The sequence below is a fragment of the Rana temporaria genome, chromosome 9, assembly GCF_905171775.1.
Source record: "Rana temporaria chromosome 9, aRanTem1.1, whole genome shotgun sequence".
NCBI lineage: Eukaryota > Metazoa > Chordata > Amphibia > Anura > Ranidae > Rana > Rana temporaria.
In genome coordinates, this window is record NC_053497.1 from 124,570,001 (window position 1) to 124,582,750 (window position 12,750).

The following is a 12,750-nucleotide window of genomic DNA, read 5'->3' on the forward strand; positions in this document are numbered from 1 at the left end:
TGCCTAGCATCCAATCAGCTGTCACACAGTGTATGCCAAGAGTCCACACCCAGTGCTGAACAGGAAGAGAAAAATCTCCAAAACAGATTGGGGGTCATTTCCACTTTGCACTACAAATGCAAACTACAAGTGCAAAGTGCTTTGAAGTGCAGTCGCTGTAAATCTGAGGGGTAGATCTGAAAGGAGGGGAAGCTCTGCCAATTTTATTATCCAATCATGTGCAAGCTAAAATTAAAAATTTTTTATTTTCCTTGCATGTACCCCTCCGTACTTCAGCGACTGCAATTCCAAGTGCACTTGTAGTGCAAAGTGGATTTGCCTTTAGTAAATAACCCCCAATGTGAATTTTCTAAAGAAAATAGCCAGCTGAAGACAGCAGATATACAGATAGATGTAAAACTTATGTGGGGGTGTTTGTTTTGTCTCTGTTTATCATCTGAGGCTGTTCACTTTACTGGGTATACGCAAGGGTTTACATCCAGTTTAAGGGGGGTGGGGGGCGCACACACACCAGCCAACAGCAGTTGCACATAACCATACATTAATGAATTATTCCAATTATTGCACATTATTCTATTTAAAAAAGTGTTTTTTTTTGTTACCAAACACGAAATCAAACAGATCATGTTTCCTAAAAAGGCATGTTATATAGCACAGTGCTTGTGCTTTGGCCCATTCCATCACCTAAAAAAACCTGGCTGATCCTGCCTGGCTATGCCCTCCCCTCTCTAAATTGACCAAGTTTTACCATGGCTGCTGAGCCCCGATACCATGGTCAGTTTACGTGCCTCCGTCATCTGCAGTTCTCCTGTTCTTCTCTCTCCCCTTCCTGTCTGCTCATGACAGTGCCCGTCCCCTCCTGCTGCTCTCATTCCCCCCTGTAATATAACAATGTGTGTCCCTGTGTTATATAAAAAAATAAGCCAATCTGGACCCATATCAGAGCTTCTCCCAGCGCTCACCAGACTCCTCGTGTCTCGCTCTCTCCGATGTCATCTGGAGTGCTTGGCCCCACCCACTGGAGTTGTCAGCCAGGAAGAGGCGAGAGTCGAGGAGTCACATGAGGGTAGGTCTGATATAAAATAAATATGCCGAACTGTACCTGTAACAGGCACAGGGACACATTGTTATGTTACAGAGGGGGGGGGGGGGGTGAGAGGTTTTTATAGTAGTGGCTTAACAACCACTTTAAATACTTCAGCTCTTTGGATGTACATCCAAAAAGAGTGAAAGTTTAAGCATAGAAGCAACAGCCATCACAAAAAGTTAAATTAACCATAACTCCCACAAAATTATATATATATATATATATATATATATATATATATATATATATATATATATATATATATATATATATATATATATATATATATATATATATATATATATATATATATATATATATAATATTCTGAAGGTTTTAAGTAATTTTATGAATGCACAAGTGGAAAAAATAATTGCTCTAGATTATTTGGTCAGCTGGTCCGTCTAGTTGGAGGACCAGGACTAATTATGCAAGCAGGTTTTATTTTGAGAAGCTGATAATTGTCCTATCCTTTTTCTTAGACTAGTTGGTAGAAGTTCTTGGTCTTCTGATACATTCTTAATGTTTATATTTTTTCTGAAGGAATACTTACCAACACGTTTGTCAACAAGCAAATATGGAAACTTGAGGATCTCCAATAATGGTACCCGGACATTGCTCTCAAAACTGCAGTCACTGTAGCCATAGAGTTGTTTCTCTCCATCTTCTTCAACTAGATAGAGCTCATCGTCATCCTCAATCTCTTCCCGCATTGCATTCTCCAACTGTGCAATAAGCCGTGATGTTTCCAAGGTCCACAGAGACTGATAAAATAATCAAAGATATAGCAACAGAAGAAAATATATCTCAAACGTTTGGCTTAAATCAGTCAGTTAAGATTATTCCAACAATGGCAGTTCACTGTGGGTGCAAACATTTTAAATATTCAAAGTCCAAATCAGAATAGCAGGGGTCCCAACCATCTCCTCTCAAATTGCACTCCACTGTGACAGATTCTTCCTGCCTCCTCTTGTAGTGCTCTACATTTTCACTGATCTTTTACTCTTCATACACCACTTTACATGATCACCAATTCCAGTTGCTACCTCCCCCAACCAGTTTTGACCATTTTTGATCCCTACTGCCTCCTCTCCCCATTATGTTCTGCCATCACTGAATCACCATGCCTCAGCTCCCATCCATTTCTACCATCAATGATCCCATCTGTCTCCTGCGGGAAAAGGAAATGCTGCTCCAGTTGAGTGATGGAACTAGGTGAGCTGGGGAATGGACTCCTCCCAGGGGTGCTAGCCTCGGCTCGCCAGCCTTGCAACTGAATAGGAAGGAAGGAATGGATTGCTGCACACCAAGGTAAGAAGTCTCTTTATAGTAAAGCTCCATAACATGAATAACACCACAGGACAGGAAAGCGGGTACATGTAGATGCGTTTCACACAGCGATGCTGCGCTTACTCATGACCAATAAACTAGCGAAGCATCGCTGTGTGAAACGCATCTACCTGTACCTGCTTTCCTGTCCTGTGGTGTTATTCATGTTATGGATCTTTACAATAAAGAGACTCATTACCTCAGTGTGCAGCCCTCCATTCCTTCCTATTCCTCTCACATCTTGTTCTGCCATCACCGTCTCCTCCCCCATTACATTTTACCACCATTGATCCCTGCTACCTTCTCTCCTATGCAGTTTTGCGGTCACTGATCCTTGCTGCTTTCGCCCCCATACTGCTATGCTGCCGATTCAAGATCACAGCTGCAAGCCTTTCCCACCCAGTTTCACCACCTTGTTCCTTCATCACCAATCCCCACTGCAATCGGCTCTGCCATCCTCTCCACTTGAATCCCGTTTTGAATTCATTAACCATCCTGCTACCTCTCCCATCCTGTTCTGCCATTTCTGAACCCCACTGCCTCCTCTTCCGTCCTGCTTTGCCATCACTGATCTCCACTCGCTCTCCTATCCTGTTTTGCTGCCATTGATCCTTGTGATTTTCTCTCCTATCCGGTCCTGCTGTCACAGATCCCAGCAACATCCTCTCCCATGCATTCTTGCTGTCACTGATCCAAGATACCATTGCTTCCATTCTTTTTTCATGTCAATTATCCCTGCTGCCTCCTCTCACATCCTGTTCTGACATCACCGATACCGGCTGCCTCCTACCCAATCCTGGTCCACGGTAACAGATTCTAGCTGCCTTACCGCCCCATTCTTCTATCTCTAATAGGAGGACCCACTCCACTATAACCAAACACCGCTGCCCCATCTCCCAGTCCAATCCACCACTGCAGATTCTTACTAGTCCTCTCATATCCTTTTCTGTCATCACTGGTCCAGCTCCTCAGCAACCATGCCCCACTGTCATAACTCATCTTTGCTGCCTCCTCTCCCATCCCGTTTTGCATCACAATCCTCGTTTCTATCTCTACCATCCTGCATTGCCTTCACTAATCACCCCTGCTTACTCTCCTTTCCTGTGTAGGAGTAGACGTGAAATAATTATACTCCCACAGAGGCCTCTCCTTTCCTGCTGCAATCACAGATCCCCACTACCTCCTCTCCTATTCCGACATTGCCGATACTTGCTGCCCCTTCTCTTTGGTCCATTTCAACAGATTCCAACTGCCTTAGCCCAAACGTCACATACTTCTAGCTCCGATTGCTGCTAACCTATGCAATCTCCCACTCCACTATAACCAATCCCTGCTGCATCATGCTACAATCTGCTCCAAAACTATCGAAACACTGGTTCCCGTACATCCCATTCTGTCATAACACCGATTTTTGCTGCCTCCTCTTTCAGATTGTTTTGCCATCCTTGCGATCTCCTCACCTTTTTAGTTCCAATTGCTAGTTGCTAATCTCCACTGCCTCATCTACAAACTTGATTTGCAGTCACGGACCACAGTGCCTCCCCTCCCCTCCCATCTTGTTCTGCCATCACTAATGCCCACTGCCTCCTTTCCTATTCTGTGTTGCCGTCACCGATTTCTCTCTCATGCCATCAAAGACCTCTTTTGCCTTCTCTCCCATTCTGTTCTGCCAAACCTGATCTTTGCTGCCTCCCTCCCCTATCCTAGTCCACTAGTATATTATTGCTACTTTACATCCCATCCCATACTGATACTTACTGGTCTTCTTATATCCCACACTTTCATCATTGGTCTTCCTTTCCAACTCTGCTCCTCACCCATCACTACTGATCTCTGCTGCATCCTATACAAAAATGTTCTGCATTCACTAACCACTCTGTCACTTCTATCTTCTGATTCCTGTCTCTTCTGTCCTGATCTGCCATCACTCATCGCTGCTCCAGCCTCTTTGCTGTTCTGCCATCACTCATCTCTGCTGTCTCCTCTCCAAACCTGCTGTACCATCACAAACATTTGCCGCTTCCTCTCCCTGTCCCACTACTGCTGCCTTTTCTTCTATCCAGTTGTCTGCCAATTCAATATTTTCCGCACTTACTGATTCATACTACATCCTCACCTATTCTGTACAGACCTTGCCAATGCCTGCACAGCCTTCTCTCCAATGTTGATCTTTTTTTATAGATTATAGCTGCATTACCCCATGTCCCTTTCTCCCAGCTCTGATCACTGATAACTTGTGTAATAATCTCATTCCACTACATACAACCAATTCCTGCTGCATCGATTTGAAATTCGTTACAAAAATTATAGTTTCTGGTCCCCCTACAGCACATTGTCATCACTGTTCTGCTGTCACTCCTCTCCACTGCCTCCTCTCCAATCCTAGTTTGCATTCACTGATCACGTTGCCTCCTGTCCCATCCCATTCTGTCCTTTATAATCCTCGCCGCCTCCTCTCACATCCTGATCTGCCATTATTCCCTGTGCTCCCCCCCAATCCTGTGTTTTGCCATCAATGATCCCCATGGCCGACAATGCTGATCTTCACTGCCTCCTGTTTCTAAACCTTGCTGCCTCATCTCCCAACTCATTCTGCCAAACTGATGCCCACTGCCTCCTCTCACATGCCGGTGTGCCATTATTCCCTACTCTCTCTCCTTCTCAATCCTGTTTGGTCATCAATGATCCTCATGGCTTTCTCTCCCATTGCCGTTTCCCACGGCCTCCGGTTTCTAATCCTTGCTGCCTTATCTCCTATCTTGTTCTGCCAATTCTGATCTCCACTGCCTCCTCTCAAAGCCTGTTCTATCATCACTGAATTCAGATGCCTTCTCTCCCAAGCTGGTCTGTCAGAACCAATCTCCACTGCATCCTGTTCCATCGTTGGTAATCATAGCCGACTCTTCTACCAGCCTGTTCCACTATCAATAATCTCATCTGCCTACTCTCCAACCTGGTTTGCATTCACGATTCATAAGGCCTCCTTTTCCATTCTGCTCTGCCAACAAAAAGCCCCACTGCCTCCACTCCAATCCTGCTCTACACAAAATGACTATGCTGGTTCCTTTCCCAACGTCACCAATCCCAGCTCCCTTCTCTCTGATCCTCCTATTCTGTTATCACCAATTTCTATTGCTTCCCCTATTGCTTGCCATCACCGATCTCTGCTGCCTCCACTCCAATCCTTTTCTGCCATCAGATTGCCAATCCTAGTTTACTGTAAGATTCTAGCTGCCTTATCTCATGTGCTATTCTTCCATCATTGATCCCCACTACTTGATGCAATTTCTCACTGCATTAAAATACCCTCTGCATTTTCTAACAATCCACTCTACCACTGATACTTCGTAGCCCCCTTACATCCCATTTTCTTATCACTGGTCATTCTTTCCAACTCCTCTAAACCGTCACCAATGTCTGATCTCCTCTCACCCTGTTCCACCAATAATCCCTGCTGCCTCCTCTCTCATCCTGTTCCGATTGTTAACCCTCACTGCATTCTCTCCCATCCAGTTCTGAAATAACATATCCCTGCTCCATCCTGTTCTATTCCATTTTGCCATCACTGATCCTGGCTGCTTTCTCCAACTGCTCTGATCCATGCGGCTTCCTCCATTTTTGCTGCTCTCTCCAATCACCATCACTGAACCCTTTTCAACCATGCTAGTCTGTTGTCAATCACTGCCTCCTGTGCCATCCTGTACTACTGTCAATCACAGCTACCCCCTCCCCCAGCCTGTCCTCTGCACACACCGATTATGCCACCATCTCTCTGATCCTGTCCTGCTGTTACTGAATTTTCTTTGCTTGCTCTCCCATCCCATTTTGCCATAACTAATCCTTGTTGCTCTCTTCAATCCTGTCCTGCACTGATCCTTAATGCCTCCTCTCCTGGACATCACCGATATCTGCTTCTCCTCTTCAACCCTGGTGCACTGTACCAGATTTAAACTGCCTAACCGCAAGTCCCCTTCTACCATGTCTGATCCCTACTTGCCCATGTAATAGCTCACGCCACTATAACCAAACCAAGGAGTTCCTATACTGTGCTGCTATCACGGACACCCATTCAGATCACTATGTGATCTCCCTTCCATTTCTGTCATTATCGATTTGCACCATCTGTTTTCCCATCCAGTTCTGACAACGATACCCACTGCTATCTCTTCAATCCTGGTCCACCAACAGATTATCTGGCATACCTCCCATCCTATCCCTGATCACTTCAATCTCATGAAATATGTCAATACACTAATCCCTGCCGCAATCGCTCCACCGCTACTGATACTTGTTGGTCACTTTACATCCCATTCTGTCATCACCGGTCCTCCTCTCCAACTGTCACCATTTCATCTCTCCCACACTGCTCTGCCAACCTCCACCCCTTTAACCCTACTGCACTGCAACTTATTCCCACCATTTCCTGTCTCGTCCCATCTTGCCGTTGCCGTTCTTGGTTACTTAATCTCCCATCATGTTCTGGAGTCACCAACCATGTTTCCTCCTCTCCCATCATGTTCTACCATTATTAATCTCCCTGCCTCCTCTCCCTTAGTAACTGACCCTTGCCAATTCTCTCCTCTGCAATCACGATCCCTGCTTTGCCGATTTTGACCACCAATGCCTCCTCTCCCATCCTGTTTTGCTATCACTGATCTCTGCACTACAATCCCATTTTGTGTTCATTTGACCCTCGCCACTCCTTCCATACTGTTCTGTCATCACTGATGCCTGGTCCTTTCTCTCCCGATTTGCCATCAATGGTCTTCACTGCCTCCTCTCCCATCCGGTTCTACTGTCATTGACTATCCCCGCTTCCTCTCTCATCCTGCAGTCACTGATCTCTGCTGCATCCTCTCTCATCCCATTGACAACAATCTCAGCTGTCTCCTCTCCCATCCTGCCATGACTGATCGGCGCTGCTTCCTCTTCAATCCTATTTTGCCATAATTTATCCATGCTGGTTCATCTCCCATCCTATACCGTTCTCAATCCCAGACAAACTAGACCCTATCCTGTTCAGCCGCCGCTGGTCCCTGCTGCCTCCACTCCGATCCTTTCTGCAGTCACTGATCCCTGCTGCCTAACCTATAATCCAGGTCCACTAATAGATTCTAGCTGCCTTTCTTCATGCCCCATTCTTCAATATTTGATCCCTGCAACTTCACACTCCATTATCAATCCCTGCTGCATCACTTGCCAATCCACTCCAACACTACTGGTATTGGTCCTCTTACATCCCCACTCTGTCAAATCCAATTCTGAAGTGTCACCACTTCTCAAACCCTATTCTGCCATTACTGAGTCCTACTGCTTCATTTGCATCCCAATCTTCCATCACTGATCTCCAATATCTTTTCTCCATCGCACGCGAGTCACAGATTCGCGCTTTCACCTTTCCAATCCTGCTCAACGGTTTTTGATTACTGCCACCATTTTTCTCATCCTGCTTCATCATTATCACTGCTCTCACTCTCCCTATTCTGCTCCACCATCCCCCATCTTCAACATCTCCTGTTCAATCCATCACTGAGCTCTACTTATCCACTCAAGCCTTGTACACAGACAAAAAATTTAATATGAGCATTAGTACACAGCTTTCGAGAGCCAATCGCGACAGTTCATGCAAAGTTACCCGAAGAGACAAACACAAAACCGAATCATTCGCCCAATATTTTCATTGTGTGTACGAGGCTTTACTAGATCATTAACGCTTGCTACCTCTCTAAGGCCCTATTTACACCTGAGCGTTTTGTGCCTTGAAGCCTCAACAGATTCTCTATGGAGACGGTTCACATCTCCACTCCAAAACGCCTGAAGCTCAAACAAGTTCTGGGACACTTTTTTTTTTATAAGGCAGATTTGGACGTTTTTCTGCTTTTTACATTGTTGACCTGTACAAAATAGTGCCAAAATCTTGCAACTTTCTGCCTGAAAAACGCTATGCTCAGGTGGGAATGGGGCCTAAAAGGCACCACTGATCTCTGCTGCCTTCACTCTTCTTTGCTCCTTAGATTCCCAGCCAAATGACATATCCTGTTCCCCGTTCAATGCTGGTGTGCTCATGACATATGAAGTCTGACACCACCAACATCATTTATAACCCCATGCTTAACATTATTCCCAAGTTTTACTATATTTAGGTGGTGGACTGACTTTTTACGAAGAAAATTAAACAAACGCTTTCCCCATTTATGGCATCCAAGAGTGAAGATCTCTACCTAAACTATTTATGATCCATGTCTCTTTCCAAAATTTATCAGTAGACACAGGATTCCATCCATCACTCCGATTCCTCCCTCCTGTGCCTGAAATGAGTATCTTTGCTAGTCTTCAGATAAAAGTGCAATATTGATGGCGAGTGGTAGAAGACCCCATGTCAAAGATTTTACAATAACATTCACCCATTTTGAATTATAGGACCCCAATAACTAACGGTATTTTCTTGAGGTCTCGACATTTTCTACCTTGTGAAGCTCTGGAACGACATCTCTGGCTCTGTGGTATTCCACCACACATTCCATGCAATAGGAGAGGTCATCGTTGGCGCCAATAAAATCCTCATTTTGTAGTCCATTAGCAGCATAGCTCTTCAGCAGATCTGCTGTGACAGAGCCCCCAGGTGTGCACCAGCGACAGGTGCTCATTATCCTGTCTGTGAAAGACATTGAAAAAGACCTATGAATCCTGTAACATTACCAAACGAAACAGTTAAACTGACCTGATGCAACATCTGGAAGCGGAAGGACAGGACGTGCCAGAACACTTCAACAGGGACACAGACAAAAACGAAACCAAATTTTTTTTTTTTTTTTTTTTTAGAAGTAGAGTGGGGAAGGGTTAGGATTTCTGACAAAGTCTGACTTCTTGCCCAGTCAAGGCTCACACAACAAATTAAGGAAAAGCTCCCAAATGGAATTAGAAAAAACCCGACAAGCAAACTCTACCGACCGTCATCACGACTAAGAAAAAACATTTTGGTTGGGGTATGAGGCCGAAGTGCCCAAATACACAGATGAAATACATACTAAGGAATGGGTTTACCTGCCTTTGGATTTATATTTCTGTCCAGTCCTGAGATTTACACAGCTCTGCCACACAGCATAGCTTTGTTTGTCAGGGCGGGGGACCCGATTTGTTCTGGCTGCAGCCAACACTTAGAGCTCATTTACAGACATGGCCAATATTGCCACCACCTCCGAGGCCCCGTTCACATCTAGCAACATGGAGATTGTAGGTGGAATCATTTTGTCAGCTATTCCACATCGCACGGCAATGTTGGATCAGGTGCCATTCATTTTTAACGGTGCCTAAACGCAGTGCACTTTTGCCGCATTATAAATCTCACTGAAGTCGCGGCGCCCAAAGCGTGTCGGGTGATCATTTTCAATGTAGTGGTGCCGTGATTGGAGCACGGACAGCACCCCAGCAAGGGTGCTGCGTTTTGCCAGAATTGCAGTGCAACTTGGAATCGCAGCAATTCTAAATCTCTAGATGTGAACGGGGCCTGAAGAGCAAAGTGCAGTGGACCAATTTTCAGTGGTATTCCATGGACAGCTCAGAGATGATATGAGGTCTCCTCACCGCACGCTTTAACCATTGAAATAATGCAGCACGTGCATTACATGCGGTTGCACTGCAGCCCGTTACTTAAGGAGATCACACTTTTATTGCCCACCGGACAGGACCTTTGGTCTAAATTTTGCTGCAACATGAACCAGTATGGCCAACGGTAACTTGTGACTGGGTAATTTGGCATAGGAAGATTTAACCTCCTATTTTTATGGGCCCTTTAAACGGGGTCTTACAGGTTCTGTCCTTCCCCTCAGCCTGACAGGACAGTGAAAGGAGAAGCAGCAAAATAACGCTCATCCATCTGACCTCGCCTCCAATCAGCACACTCCTGTTGCGACTTCTCCTTATTTGAGGGTCCATGCACACTGGCTGGAAAAAAAAAAAAAAAAAAAAAAAATCACTGCTTCTACAGGAGTTTTGCCTGTAGAAGTAGCTCAATGTTATCCTATGTATCCATGCCCATTAGGATGATTAGAGGCATATCTTAGTCTCAAACCTATGGTTTCTGATTGGAGCTTTCTGGCCGAAAAAAACCCCACAAATCTCTCAAACTTTGTACAAAAACGCTCTATAGGAGTGTTTTTTTCTGTCAGGGTTTTTTTTTTTTTTTTTAAGGCCAGTGTGCATAGAGCCTTAGCTCGAGTTCACACTGCAGCAACTTTGAACCCAAATCCCAGCGCAACTTCGGCACGACTTGCATGCAGCTTCTTTACCAGAAGTCAATACAAGTCTTACTGAATTCAGATCAAAAATAGTGCAGAAAACTTTTTCTAAGTTGCACCAATAAGAACAGTTCCATTGCACTGAATGGGGGTGCGACTTCAGATACAACGTGTGCTCCAAAGTGTGGCTGCGCACGAGTCCATGTGTCACACACGGGGCAGCCGTTTATTTCATGGGCAGTCCTATACGTGTTAGTTTCCCGAAAATTGTATGCTCCCTTTTGGGCAACGAGAGTAGAGTTTATTAGAACTTGCATCTTGCCACGATCGCAGAATTGCATCGAGTTTACGATGATCCCAAATCGCAAGACACTGAAGAATTCTATTTCACAAATGCCATATTCAGGGGGGCGCCGGCCCTGACTATAGGTACTCCGGAGAAGGACGTCGCTATAAGAAATCCATGGAAGGCTCCAGGCTGTCCTCTTCTTCAAAATAGTGACCCGACGGCTGTCATTGTGATCCTCTGGCTTCACCACTTCTCTACCCCACACTGAGCATGTCACCGACCACCCAGACCTCTCTATGACCTCCTGGAGGAATGTAACCCTTCCAGATGTGGAGGAGGAGGAGAAGGTTAGACAGCAGCCAGGACAGGCCACTTCCTCCCTCCAACTCACACATACCTGTGTCTGGTGTAGTCATGAGGTGAGGAAATCACACATGAAGGGTCCTATGAGGACACAGGATGAAGGGGGACACAGGCTCCTTCATGACACCTCCTCCATATGACTGACAGTGATACAGACACCTCTGACAACCTCCCCCCAGTCCGTGCCTTTCCCGGGACACTCTGACTCTCCGCAACACTTTTTTCCCGCCTCCTCCTTCCCACAGCTCGGCGCCTTCCTCTTCCCCTCACCTCCGTTGTGCTCTCCTCAGCCCTCCTCCGCCATGACATGCCCCCTGGGGCTGCAGAGAATACCCGTCCACCCTCGCCGTTCACACAAGCACCGCGGAGCTCCTCCCTCCCGGAAGTGACCTAACAGCGCCGCTCTGTTTATTTGCGGTAAGAGACGTTTTTTTTTTTTTAATCCGCCACGCCTCCACCGCGTGTCAGGGCTGAGGTGGAGGCCACGCCCACCTCGCTGTATTTTCAACCCCATAATAAATCCCTGCTGTCAATTCCAAACTAAGCGCGGCCTTTAAATCTCTGCATACACTGTACGATCCGGAGATCACTACTGTTCCTCCTCATTTTCCCTCATTCTGGTCTTATCCATACAGTTGTATATAAAATGCATTTTTTTTATCTTTCAAAACGTGTTTCCCAGTGCTAAACCTTTCACCTGATTCCTAAATTGCTGCATTTGTACATTTTAAAAGCAAAAGAAATAGTTGTAAAAAAAACCTTGTGGATTTAACCACTTCAGCCCCAAAAGGATTTGCCCCCTTAAAGCGGAGTTTCACCCGCACATGACACTTTTTCCCCTTAGATGGATGCTCGTTTTGTCTAGGGGAATCGGCTAGTTGTTTTAAAATATGATCCGTACTTACCGTTTACGAGATGCATCTTCTCCGCCGCTTCCGGGTATGGGCTGCGGGACTGGGCGTTCCTATTTTGATTCACAGTCTTCCGAGAGGCTTCCGATGGTCGCATCCATCGCGTCACGATTTTCCGAAAGAAGCCGAACGTCGGTGCGCAGTATAGAGCCGCACCGACGTTCGGCTTCTTTCGGCTACTAGTGACGCGATGGATGCGACCGTCAGAAGACTGTCAATCAAGAAGGAACGCCTGCTCCCGAAGACCCATACCCGGAAGCGACGGAGAAGATGCATCCCGAAAACGGTAAGTACGGATCATATTTTAAAACAACTAGCCGATTCCCCTAGACAAAACGAGCATCAATCTAAGGGGAAAAGAGAAAAAAAAATATAATTGGGTGAACTCCCGCTTTAACCACTTCAAGCCCAGGCCAATTCTGACACTTTGCTCCTACATGTAAAAATCATAATTTTTTTGCTAGAAAATTACACAGAACCCCCCAAACACTATGGCCCGGATTCACGTACAGCGGCGCATAGTTATGCCGGCGT

At 45.7% G+C, this 12,750-nt stretch overlaps 1 protein-coding gene across 1 annotated transcript in view; it reads right to left on the reverse strand.

Annotated features, from left to right (window-relative positions):
* Positions 1–11,699, reverse strand: part of SETX (senataxin) — a 199,136-nt gene extending 187,437 nt beyond the window's left edge. Inside the window, exons 1-3 of the mRNA XM_040324416.1 lie at positions 11,576–11,699; positions 8,884–9,071; positions 1,641–1,851 (exon numbers count right to left, since the gene is read on the reverse strand). Coding sequence (XP_040180350.1) covers positions 1,641–1,851; positions 8,884–9,063 — 391 coding nt within the window. The 5' untranslated portion in view covers positions 9,064–9,071; positions 11,576–11,699. The remainder of the gene's footprint in view (positions 1–1,640; positions 1,852–8,883; positions 9,072–11,575) is intronic.
* Positions 11,700–12,750: the final 1,051 nt, after the last annotated feature.